At 41.7% G+C, this 12,194-nt stretch overlaps 1 protein-coding gene across 1 annotated transcript; it reads right to left on the reverse strand.

Moving 5' to 3' along the window:
• Positions 1 to 5,329: 5,329 nt before the first annotated feature.
• On the reverse strand, positions 5,330 to 8,855 carry edn1 (endothelin 1). Its single transcript, XM_026156859.2, has 5 exons — positions 8,635 to 8,855; positions 8,279 to 8,429; positions 7,849 to 7,998; positions 7,577 to 7,681; positions 5,330 to 6,367 (listed from the first exon to the last, which is right to left on the reverse strand). Exons 1-5 carry the CDS (start codon positions 8,693 to 8,695, stop codon positions 6,229 to 6,231), a joined length of 606 nt encoding a protein of 201 aa, XP_026012644.1. The 5' UTR covers positions 8,696 to 8,855; the 3' UTR covers positions 5,330 to 6,228.
• Positions 8,856 to 12,194: the final 3,339 nt, after the last annotated feature.

The raw sequence follows: 12,194 nt of genomic DNA on the forward strand, positions 1-12,194 counted from the left end.
TGACTGATTTAATTTTATACACTGGAGTTCACACCGAGGCTGGTTTCTGAAAGTTTGTGTATAATTCTTTGCGTTCTGAGCATTCCTCCTCAAATGTGTGTGACACTGTGAGACAGGCGCAGCACGGTTAAATAAAGCCGTGATGGAAAAGCAGAGGTATAAGTGCCGACTCATCTCATCCCCACAAACATACTTGTCAGCAGCAGAGCATTTTCAGAATATCTCAGGGATATTCTGAAAATGCTCCTCAGTGTTTGTCGTGCTCCTGCCAGGCAGGGAGGGTCAGGCAGGACTAAGAGTGGGATTACAGGAGTGCTGAGAGATACCAATAATCAGCCCAAGTGTTTCAGGCCTCCTCGCCAAGATGTGATGACAAATCGAGACTCACTTCAGCGTGCCAGTTTCCAGTCTCACCCTCACAGGCCAACATCTTCCACTACAAACCCAACCCTGAATCCTCAGCCTCAACCTCCCACACTGGTTTCATTTGCTCCATCATCCAGCAGCCCACTCCTGATAACCTTCTCAGCCAAACACTGAGTTTGGCTCATGCAGCCAGGGTAATTAATCCGCTCTGGTGGGGCCGCAGCCGAGTTTCGTGATGCTTTCGCACACCTGGGAGTGTTGGTTGGAAAAACAGGGCGTGTGGAGGGAGAGCCAAGCGTTGGGCACACGTCAGAAGCAGAGGCCACCATGCCCTGCCCAGACGTTCCTCGCACAGGTTCCTATTGTTCGGCTCCCGCGCTCGAGAATTCCTGTCGAGTCGAGGAGATTCCTTCACGTGTAATGGGCTATTATGTTGTGCTCGCTCTATTGAATAGACTAATGAGTTATGCCAAAAGCTAATGTCTCAGGGGAGTTCTCTGCACAGAGCTGCGTAGCACAGACTCAGTGCCATTGTGTTCAGACCCCCCTGTCCGTTGGCATGCTGTTAACCTGATCAGTGTGCAGGTACAGTGAGGCATCTCCTTTTAGCAATTATCCTGCAGACCTGAAAACTTAATAAAGCTACACCTGACTCATGGTGTAAAATCGAGGGCATTTAAAGGCTGAGGAGATAAGAACAGAGTCATAAAAGTAAACATGCAACAATCACGCTGATAAAAGTAATCTGACAACAAACTGTACAGTCACTGTTGTAAAAGAGCCAAAGTGATATAACATTTTTTTCAGCAGAAGTCTGTTAATATTTATATTGTCAATACTTTAGCACTTGATTTTTCCATAGCGTTATCTTACCATCAAAACATACGGTGAGCTTACTACTTTACTACTTTACCTTACTCCATTTTTACCAACCGCAGCATTAATGTAATAAGAATTTAAGTTTATGTTTTAACGACGGCCACATACATACCAATACTCAAAGACGATTAAATACATTTTAATTCCAGTTAATTTCCTTCTGAGCTGTGATGTAGCCACTTTTACACAACTACAAAATCCAAATCCTTCTGCCACCACCCAACACTGATGTTGTGCATCACCTTTATGTCATGGATTACATTCGTTAACCTGACTGAGCATGTAGAAGAATGCCTTAATGGATTGCTGTTATTGTTCATTTTCACCTGTGGAAGAAGCATTCAGATATTGCTCAGCTCACCGCATGAGATCTTAACTTAATCTAAAGTTAAACACGCTTATTGTTGAATTTAAAGACTGTGGTAAAAGAGGCCTGCGGTTGTTACAGCGTGTGTTTTTTGTTGTAGCTGTCTGCATATATGCTGAGTTTCATTGTATTTGTTCCATTTTTAATATGCTGAGAGTTTGTACAGCTGCTGGTTTGGCCACGTCTGTCTTTCAAAATTAATTTTTAGCTCAAAGGTAGGTAAAAATGATCTAGTCCTTAGCAGGTCTTAAGATTAGGTAAATACTGCCTCAGATGAACAACAATACAGGAAATATGACAGTGTGTCAGTATTTATTTACCCAAAGCTAAGCAAGAATGCGGTGTGTGAAAAACTAAGTACACCCCAGGATTCAGTAGCTAGTGGAACCACTTTTAGCAGCAATGACTTGAACAAATTGTTTTCTTTATGACTTTATCAGTTTGTCACATTATTGTGGAGGAATTTTGGCCCAGTCTTCTTTACATTGTTATCTTTGTTTCAGGTAATCACATATCCACAGCTCTCGTCAGGTCCTCCCACAGTATTTCAGTCGAGGCGATGTCTGGACTTGGGCAGGGCGATTGCAACACCTTTTTCAAACATTTTGTTGTAGATTTGTTGCTGGGACTTGAGAGTGCTTTGGTATACAGACGAGTTCTTCGTGGCTGCAAAATGAGCCCAAATCATCACACCTCCACCACCGTGCTTAATTTATGTTGTGCTTGCTGATTTGCTGTGTTTGGTTTTCTCCAACTGTGATGCTGCACTGCATTATGGCCAAAGATCTTGGCTTTTGTCTCGTCTGTCTAAAACATTGTTCCAGAAGTCTTGTGGTTTGTTCAAATTGAGCTTTTTAAACCTAAGCTGTGCTGCTGTGCTCTTTCATTTGTTGTTTTTTTGCATATATTGTTGCTTCCTGCTAACCAGGGCCTGTAGCGTCAGAGATGTAAGCCTATTTTGTCTGCACATTAGTACTTCTATTTCACAGAGACATATCCATGCTTCTGCTTCCATTAACAGGATTTTTGTTTGGCTGCGCTGACCACTGCACCTGGGATTAAGTCCAGCTTTTTTGCGTGTCATCTAAACTTTCTCATTATTGTCTGAATCTTTGGTCCTGACTGTCTCCTGCAGCAGACATGCCTCCAAATTGTTTTGCAAACAAACAGTAGGTCTGTGTGGAAAATGTGACTTCAGCATTGTTATGATTGGACTCAGAGCGCGGGAGGACACAGCAGTGTTTCTTACAGCACGCCCGAGGCACAGAAACCACCGCGGATTTGTTTGCTAAATGGGCTGGATAGATAAGACTTTTCACCCAATTTGCATTGGATTGTTTTTTAGCTGCTAGTTCAAGCAGCTCTCCGATGAGTGATGGCGGAACAATCTGGGCATGCCAGTGTTTGAGCCGAACCAAGAACAACTTGTATCACGTTCATTAAAGAGCAGGGACGTGTCTGACAGATTAATCCAGCAGATTCACGCCGTTTTAATCTCTGCTTTGCAAGAATAAGTGCTTGGAGATCTTTAATGTATGATATAACTGTAGGTTTAGCTGTTTTTGTGAGTCCTGTCCAGTATTACTGTGAAGCTTATGGTGTGTTCACACTAGACACGAAGCAAAGTTTTGCTTCGTTACTGAGTTTAATGCATGCATATGCATATGTGGCGTCAGGTTACAGGGTCATTCCAGAGGTAATCGACAAAATGTGGAAAAAAATCAGGTACGTTTTTTTAAACTATAAGTTTAGGATGTTAATGAAGCTACATTTTATCATCATGTCACTTTGACATGTCGTGAAAGTGAGTAAAGATGGGCTGAAATGTTGCTTTTTGTCAATTAGCATTAATTTTCCTGGATGTTTTTAGCCCGAATGACTTTATACAATGCTGTTCAAAAGTCTTGAGCTCGCCATCATTTCTTTATACTTTCCTTCCAAGGAGTCTGCAGACCTAAGTCAAGGGGTGAAGCAGCGTTGTGTCTAAACGTAACAGACAACAAAGAAAGAACCAATTTTAAACTGTATCTTTAAGTGCTTTGTTTACTAGCAACCTGTTGTTTTGTACCAAAAACGTGATTTCAAACACTTATATGCATATATCTGCATGGTGTGTAGTGTGTCTTTAAAAAATTTGAGGAAACTGGATTAGTAGAGATCGAAAACAGGACAGACCTAAAAAAAACTATTTACATCAAATAAAGATCAAATCATGCAAATCGCGAAAAGACCAGGCAGAGGACCTGAGCGATGTGTCCGGCCCTTCAGATGTTCACTGAGGGGTAAAGGTGGCTGTCATGAACCCATTTTTGATGAAAGGAAATGGGGATAAACAGCTAAAGTATTCCAAATTATACAGGAGCTGGGCTTAAAAATCTGTGGTAACAGGTCTTTTTCAGTTGAATTTTTCCTGCCACAGTCTGAAGACATGGATGTTGGGTTCATTCCTGTGTTAGCCCTGCTATAGACTAGCAACCTGCGCAGGGGTGTACCCTTCTTTTTACCCTATGACAGCTGGGAGAGAGCCCAGTGCCCATCCAATGCTAAATTGGATAAGCACTTAAGAAAATGGATGGATCCTAGAGTAACATATTTTCAACACTTTGGTTTTCAGTCAGCTTTCTTTATGACCTCTATTTGACCACTTAGTTGAACCATGCAGCTGCAGTTGGCTTGTGCTCTTCCAACCTGCTTGTCTGTGGGAGAATCCCAGCTGATGATGAAGGTTACAGTCCACAGTCCACATCTGTCTTCTAAGCATTTGAGACCGATTTTAATTTTAAACGATGCACCAGCACATTGCTGAATATCTGCATCCCCACTCTCAGTGGCCGATACTTATTATTTGTGTCAAGTCAATTTTGGTCATGCTAAATGTTTAAAAATACTGTAACGAAGAGCTGAAGAACTCTGAAACTTTAAAATGTCAAATATCAGTCTCATGTCAGTATCAGTACTAGCCCAAAAGTTCATACACTAATTTCTCTTAATTCCTTCAAAGCTGACATTTCCATGGCTCTAGGGTTTCTTTTTGCAGCAGTGATAATAGCTGGATGAATGATTTACTGAAATAAAACGAAGTTGACTCGCGAGCCAAGATTAAATTAAAAGATATGCACGGAAGCTCCTGAGAGGAGAACAGCTGCCCCTGGAGGAGGAGGAGTGGTAAAGGTCGACGAGGAGACAGCAAGCGTACGTAATGACCTGTATGTGTAATGATCATTAAAGGTGAGCCGGGAGGTCGTGGCAGGTTGGAATGAGAACTACATAAGAGTGACACACGCGCTGTACTTTGCTGAGTCACTTGGTGGTAAAATGTGGAAACTTTGAGGTGGATACATAAAAGACACATCTTACAGGGTTGAACATAAACCGCGTGCTGGATGTGCGAGCTGCTGGAAGAAACCCGACGTCCACTTTCAGCTCGTTTAGAAATTGCACTGTACACACAGGTTTGTTGCCGAGATGAAAGGCCATGTTTAGCTGCGTTTGACTGCTCTTTGCCTGCACTTTCTTGTTACCTCTCAGTTTGTCTGTCTTTATCTTGTTGCTCACACTTTGCTTTCTGACTTTCCCTTTTTTTATTTACCAACTTAAAACCCTGCATACTGAACACATGCAGCTTTCGTCCCAGTTCAGAAACTTTAATCCCACATTCATTCTTTCTTCAGCGGAAAATGAACCTTTGACGTGACAAAAAATGAAGGAGCCGATCCGTCGCTTTTAAATAAACGTATCAAATTTATTAAAGTTTGCCCAGAATTCGGCACGTTGGCGACCAATCATTTCGCAGAAATGACAAACCAAACAAACAAAGGATCGACCAATATGGCCATCTAATTACAATGTGTAAAAATGATAAATAAATAGAGAGCAGCACATGTAAGCAACAAAGTTACTGAAAACATAAATTATGATGAGTGAATGGCAAGAAATCAGTGATAACATCTGGAATACAAAAAAAAGGCTCCCAGCAGCTGACACACAGGAGACACCCTGTTAGGTAAATACAGTTTCAGTCAGTGAAAACATGTCTCGAGCAAAGCCATGATACAAGGCACATAATCCCTTTTACTGACAGATGATCTGTTATTGCAGTTGTGTGCTAGGAAAAAGAAACTATGGCATTTTCAGAATATACAGCAGAGATTTTTTTTTATTCTGTTAGAAAGATTTGAGTACATTCCTCTCTGTAATATCAGGTTCATGAAATGTTATTTGGTGTCTGTTTTTTTTTTGCTTTGTTTGTTTGTTTGTTTGTAAAGTCAATAAGCGTGAGTCTCTGACCGTGACATCTGAAAAGATCAATGAGTGTCCTTGATTTTTGCAGATTGTGGCCAAGTTCTCTTTTTCAGCTTGTCTCCTTTCACCCGAACTCCTTGTAATGTCTCTAACGTCATTCTGCCGTCTGAAGAAGTGCAGCCCGGTCGAGCTGTCTGTGCTCTCTGCTCTGCTGCACTCGTGAAACCGACATGGAGTCGGTTATAGCCGGCCTTATGCGGGCTACCCGCTTCCTTCCTGAGGGGCGCTGCTGCACAGAAGTCCCCGCTGGCTTTAGAGAAGGTTTAAAGCCCCTTCCTGCCTCTGTATGACAGTGCAGAGGAAAGCAGTCTTCTTTAGGAGGCCACGCTCTCGCCCTCCCATGCTCTCGCTCTGTGGTGCTGTCTCACCCTCCACTTCTCCAGGAACAGGCGGGTTTTCAGCGCAGCCCTGAGCGCTGGAGGCGGTGCCCGTTTATCACTGTTGTTCTTCAACCTGTAGATAAAGGCATAAAGCCATTAGACATGCAAACCGGTGACTTTGCAGATTATGTAAAAAGCAGGTGTGTGAATTGGAGCAGTCAGTCAAACACATTCAAAACAAAGTTGTTACTCCTGAGTGGTTCGAGAAGATGGATGTTTGGAGTTTTATGATTCCAGTTATTAATAAGTGAGAAAGTACAGACATGTGGCGCCGCAAACTTTGAGACATGACAGCACATGAACGCGGCTCCTTTACCCACACGGCTCCCACAGTTAAGCGACGTAAAGTGGCAGAGCTTACTCGAGGTGAATTCCACACGATCCTAGGAGTTTTATGGAATTTATAACGCAGCTCAGTCATCATAAGTTTCAAGGAATTCCTCGCTTGGGGGTTAATCTCTAAATTTCTGCTTCTGAACATGTGCTGGCTGTTTTTATCCTGCAGGCTCACGGGTGTTACGCTCACAAGAGCTGACATATTTCACGCTACAAAGGGGCCTCGTGTTGCTGTGAGGTTGTACAGGGGCGAGTATAGAGGGTGGCCATGGGGTGGTGCACGGCCCCCTGCTGCCCCACCAGCATCAAAAGTGCTATTGGACTAGAATTGGACAAGAGTGTTAAAGCACTTTTAATTATGTATCTACAGCTTTTTACTTCTACTCCACTACATTTTAATACAAATATAGTACTATTTACTCTATTTAGTCATTTTTTTTCAAAGCTTTAATTTAACTAATGGTGATTTTTAAATATGAATCAACTAAGAAATGTTGCTGTTATTATAAATTAATATACCCAGAAGTATTTAAATTATTTAAAATCATCACCAGCTGCAGGATGAAAGTAACAAACAAGAATTATTACCCACAGTATCATATATATGATTCTGTGTAGGAAGTACTTTACTTTGAGTATATTTTGATGCTAAAACCTTGAGAATGTTAAGTAAGATTGTGACTTTTTCTTAAGTAAAGAGATCAAATGCTTGTTTCCACTGTGCCACTTTGTCCTGTGTTATTGCACAGGGCCACATGGGAGCATGAGAACAATGCCCTCTATAGATTTCAAATCAAATATTTTGATTTCTTTCTTCTTGTTCTTTGTCCTTCCAGTCCCTCCCTATTTAAAAAAAAATCCTTTTAATGTCCCTGGTTGTAATTGCCACTTTATTTTGCAAATACTGCGGTGTTTATCCCTCTTTAGTGCAAGCGTGTTGTTTTACCTCTTAATCCTGTCCGTGTCTGCTGCCAGCTTGTGTTTGCGCTGCGCCCCAGCACCGTCGTCGCCCCCGGGGGAGCGAATCACCACGTCGGCCGTTGTCTCATACCTGAGAGCGGGAGCAGAAACACGCGATGAGAACAGGATCACATTTCAGTTATTCATTTTCTACACAAAACCTGTCGCCACATGTGATGGAGACAATGCAGAACGACAGACTGGGAGCGTCTTTTGGTGTCACTGTCAGTAAATATGCTTTGGCTGTGTGAAGCGCACCTGAGGCGGTTTTCAGGCCGGCAGAAGTTCAGGCAGGTGTTGTCGTTTTCCCGGACACACTGGCAGCGAGGTACGCTCCTGGGTGCGCTGGAGTCCGCGAGCGCGCGCCGCGTCCGCGGAGCGTTGCCGAGTCCGTACGAGACCACGCGCCTGGATGCGACAGAGACACAGTTAGAATCATAAAACTAAAAGAGTCAAAAACTGAAAACTAAACATGCTTAAAAACATATCAGAAGACTGTTGAATGCGATTCAATTTTGTTGTTTCGCTTTCACGTGCAAAAATACAAATAATCGGAGATTGCTTAAAGAGAGTAAAAACGCATAATTTATCGCAAAACTTCGTCAAACATCAATCTAAGCGATTTACTTTCTCTTTACACATGTTTACACGCTGCTGGAGACCACTAACCACACTTAAAAATACTTACTCAGGTGTGTTGACCCATATGATGTCCAGGTGGCAGAAATAGACGCACTCCTTGTCCTGGAACGATGCGCAGGAACAGCGTTTGGTCCGCACATGGCGCCCCTCTTTGACGGTGGAGGCAGTGAGCGCGTCTCCGGCGGGGGCCGACAGGACTGTAATTACAGCGTCGTTATCAAAACACAATCTACAAGCTATTAAACTAAAGAGAAGTTGAGACTAATCTGCATAACTGCAGGCTGGGGATGTTTTTGATTTGATTTGCTTTCACTCAGCATGGTGAGTGGTTTGCTCGGTGTTTATATACATTTACGTAAAATTAAGTTTATAAGTGGTTGGAAAAAATCTCGCAAAAGTTACCTGTGGAGGAAATCCAGGAGTACATCACTGATAACACGGAAATCCAAACGTATATATCCATAGTTTGCAGTAAAGTAGTGCTGAAGAAAATGAATAATCCCTCAGAGGTGAGAAAACGAGCGTGTATCCCTCAGAGCGTTTCAGCGAGAGTCCTCGGAGATTCGCGCAGGAGCGCAGAAGAGTCGGTCTACAGTCTCTGTTGTCAGTGTGGGCCCACATGTGCAGCCCTTTGACTTTATAGTACAAGTGCTTCCCACCTCCCCTCCTCCCCCTGCAGCGCTGTACAGTTTTGTCCTTTGGCTTGTACCCAGACAATAATGTTTGTTAGCAGTCGGTCCCTGATAAGGGGCCGTGCAGGCCAAGTTGAGGAGTTTGAGATGCTTTGGTTCCAAGTTTGGGGGTGTGGGGAGTGTGGGGGGAGACTCCAGACGAGTAAATGCGACCTGAGCCGTACTCATCTAGTGGTGCTCTGATTAGACAGCAGGTGGCAGTCTAGTGACAGCATTTCTGCTTTTGCAAATATTCACTGTAGACGTTTAATACATCAGCGTCAGAGGGGACTTGGGGCTATTTAGCAGAAATATAGCTGAAGCACACAGAACTACAAAAAATGTTGATGCTTCACTTAAAGTGTATCAGCATGAGTTCTTTCTGAAAATTACTCAGTTTTTCCTGCATTATAAAATAAACCTCAATAAAGATGCCTTAGCCTTTTCTGAAAAATTAAAAAATGTCCCCAGGATTATAATAAAAACATGTTAACAGCCAGGCTTAATATTCTCAACAATTAAATACATAATGGAAGTTTTGATAAACAACAATAAGTAAGGCCTTGGTTCCCATACACGTGACTTGGTATTTAGTACTAAATATACCATTTTGTGCATTATCTGCACAAAAAGTGATGAGTGGAATTTAAAAGTGCCTTATGCCCTTTTTTAATGAGAGGATGAATTAATTTTCTTTAGCTTTATCTTATTTGTAGGCAACAACGGTCGCAACTGATGGTGACTAGGAGGCAAACTTTGTGAAGGGGAAAAGGAGTGGTTCATTTTCTTGTGTGAAGCAGACAACAGGTACCTGCAGAGTACCCATGACCCAAAGGGAGGTAGAGACTAATTAGAAACCATCATGAAAGGTACGTGTAGGTATAAGGTATGTGCCTTCAGCAGGATCAGAGATTCAGGTGATGGAGAGAAACTATATGGTTTTGGAGCTTTAAAAATAACAGCTGGCAAAAACGCTGTCAAGTAAAAGTATAACAGGCATAATAATTTTACATTCTATTGATAACGAATGCACCGTATTGTGTCTGCAGTCAAGTGAAATAATTCTTTCAAACTACAGCAGCATAACAGCTTAAAGACACAATTTGAAAAAAGCAGTGCCATCCATACTGGCACAAAGGCTTTAAAGCAGTTGGTTTAGTCTCCAGCACTCTTTTTACTGCACCTCCCCTTAACTTAGATAATGATCTCAACTTTTCTTTAGAATTGTAGTGTCTTAAATCTGACCTGTGATCTACACATTGGGGGGAAAAAAAACCAAAATCAAAGCGCAAGAAAAGACCCAAAAAATTTGACTTTATTTTTATTAGTGTAAAAATTAGTCTAAAAATGTAAGTGTACCTTTTTTAAAATGACCTTACAATGAGTGAATATATACACTCATTGTAAAACTCTAACCATGAATACACCCACTCACTGACTTAACCTGTGAAAAACAGAGAGCAGCATGATCATTTTTAGTGGAAAAACTTTCTCACATATTGTTTCATGACGGGAAAATAAACTCAAAGCAAGCTTAAATGGAGTATGAACCCGATTAGACCTCTACAGCACAATGCAATTTGTTTCTTCCTTCATTTCCTACTTTAATACACATATCAATATCTAAGACTGTGAAACAGTACAAAGTATTGTCCGCTGCATCCACTTAATCACAGCTTCTAATAAGATATTCCAGCATTTTCTTAAGAAGCCAGCATGTGTTCGTATTGGGACTCGTGTCGTCCACTCTCTGTATAATCTGCACGGCTGCAGATCAAAATGTTGGTCTGCTTGTTCATGAGCTGGAAAAAAGAAGTGAGTTTAATGTGAGTCATTCTCTCTGTTCTTCACAGCATTGTTTGCCTGAAACAATACATTACATAACCGAAGCAAACAGCTTTTTCTGGGGTCCCTTTGGTCATGATTTTTGCCGGAGATTAAACATCTCAGCTGATAAGTATGGCCCAAATGGAGTGTCCTATTTACAGATTAATTGTAGTCGAATTCCACATATGACATGTTTGTAGCGTGTAGGGTATTTTGTGATTGTCTGTTGTCTTGCGTCACCCCTTGCGATCACAAGTTGGAGCAGACTACTTAATCTGATGGTTTCCCTCCATCACCAGTTGTAATAAACCGTGGAAACCGAGGGGTACTTCATTTTCAGACACACTTTGCTGTGGGCAGCAGTGGAAAATTGGTCTTGTTTGCATGTGTGTGCATGCCCATAGTGGAAAAGTCTTAGGTAAAGTATCCTGTCGTGCTCTGATGCCCCTACTCAGAAACTGGCCTCGAGAGTTTCCACTTGCTGGGAAAACAAGTTTGTCCAGGAAAGAAACAAAGCAGGGGAGCTGCACCACGAGCAGATTTGTAAGGTTTGGATTAAAAATTTTGGCACTCAAGTTTAAATCATGCATGGTGTGCTTAAGCCTTTAGAAACAGCCCAGGTTTTCTTCTGTTTTGGCTCTTCGCTTCATCAGTGTTGCAGATCTTGACCTCTAGGGGTCTCTGTTTGCTTTGCTATAGCTTCACCCACAGCAGCCAGCCCTGAGGGAGGAGGGGTGGGAGGATTAGTCTTCAGTGTGGATGGATGAGTCACCTTTCTGAATGGTGAAGAACAAGGTTATCACTGAAAACCTCTTAAGACGACAGGGAAGTTTTCCTCACTGAGGCCAGATTGCCATGTTTGAGCTCTCCATATCGTCACTTTTTTATTTGTATAAAATAAATCAATTCGAAGTTTAGATCGAATTCTACTCGTTAAAATCAACAAATTGCAATATTTAGGGAATGTTTATCATTAAAGAGTGGTAGTAAGTGATACATTTTTAAAAAAAAAAAAGGAAAGAAAAAAAAGATTGAACTATGGTTCAAGATTGTTGCAGTATTTTTTCATCATTTAACACAGCCCAGTGAGCATGCTGATTTTCATTCTGCTCAGGTCTATGCAAAGGTTAGAACACAGAACAGTGCTGAAGCAAACGTGTGCAACATCATCTTTCTGAGAGGTAAGAAACTAAAGTCTGAACACTGAAAACAAACATAACCACCTACTTGTAATTTAAGAAGCTCCATTTTTGGCTCTGCAGAGCATATTTTCATGGTTTAAACTATTAAGATTAATATGTGTGCTTCACATGGCAGTTTGATGTAATTGCTTTGGGGCACCAGATATTAATGACACGCATTTAATGTGTTCATTTCGTAATGAAATCCCTTTGGGCAAGTGGGTTATTTTATTTGCAGTTGTAACAAACAGTTTGCTGCTCATTAATTCATCTTTCAGATCTT

Source organism: Astatotilapia calliptera, chromosome 22, assembly GCF_964374335.1.
Source record: "Astatotilapia calliptera chromosome 22, fAstCal68.1, whole genome shotgun sequence".
Classification (NCBI taxonomy): domain Eukaryota; kingdom Metazoa; phylum Chordata; class Actinopteri; order Cichliformes; family Cichlidae; genus Astatotilapia; species Astatotilapia calliptera.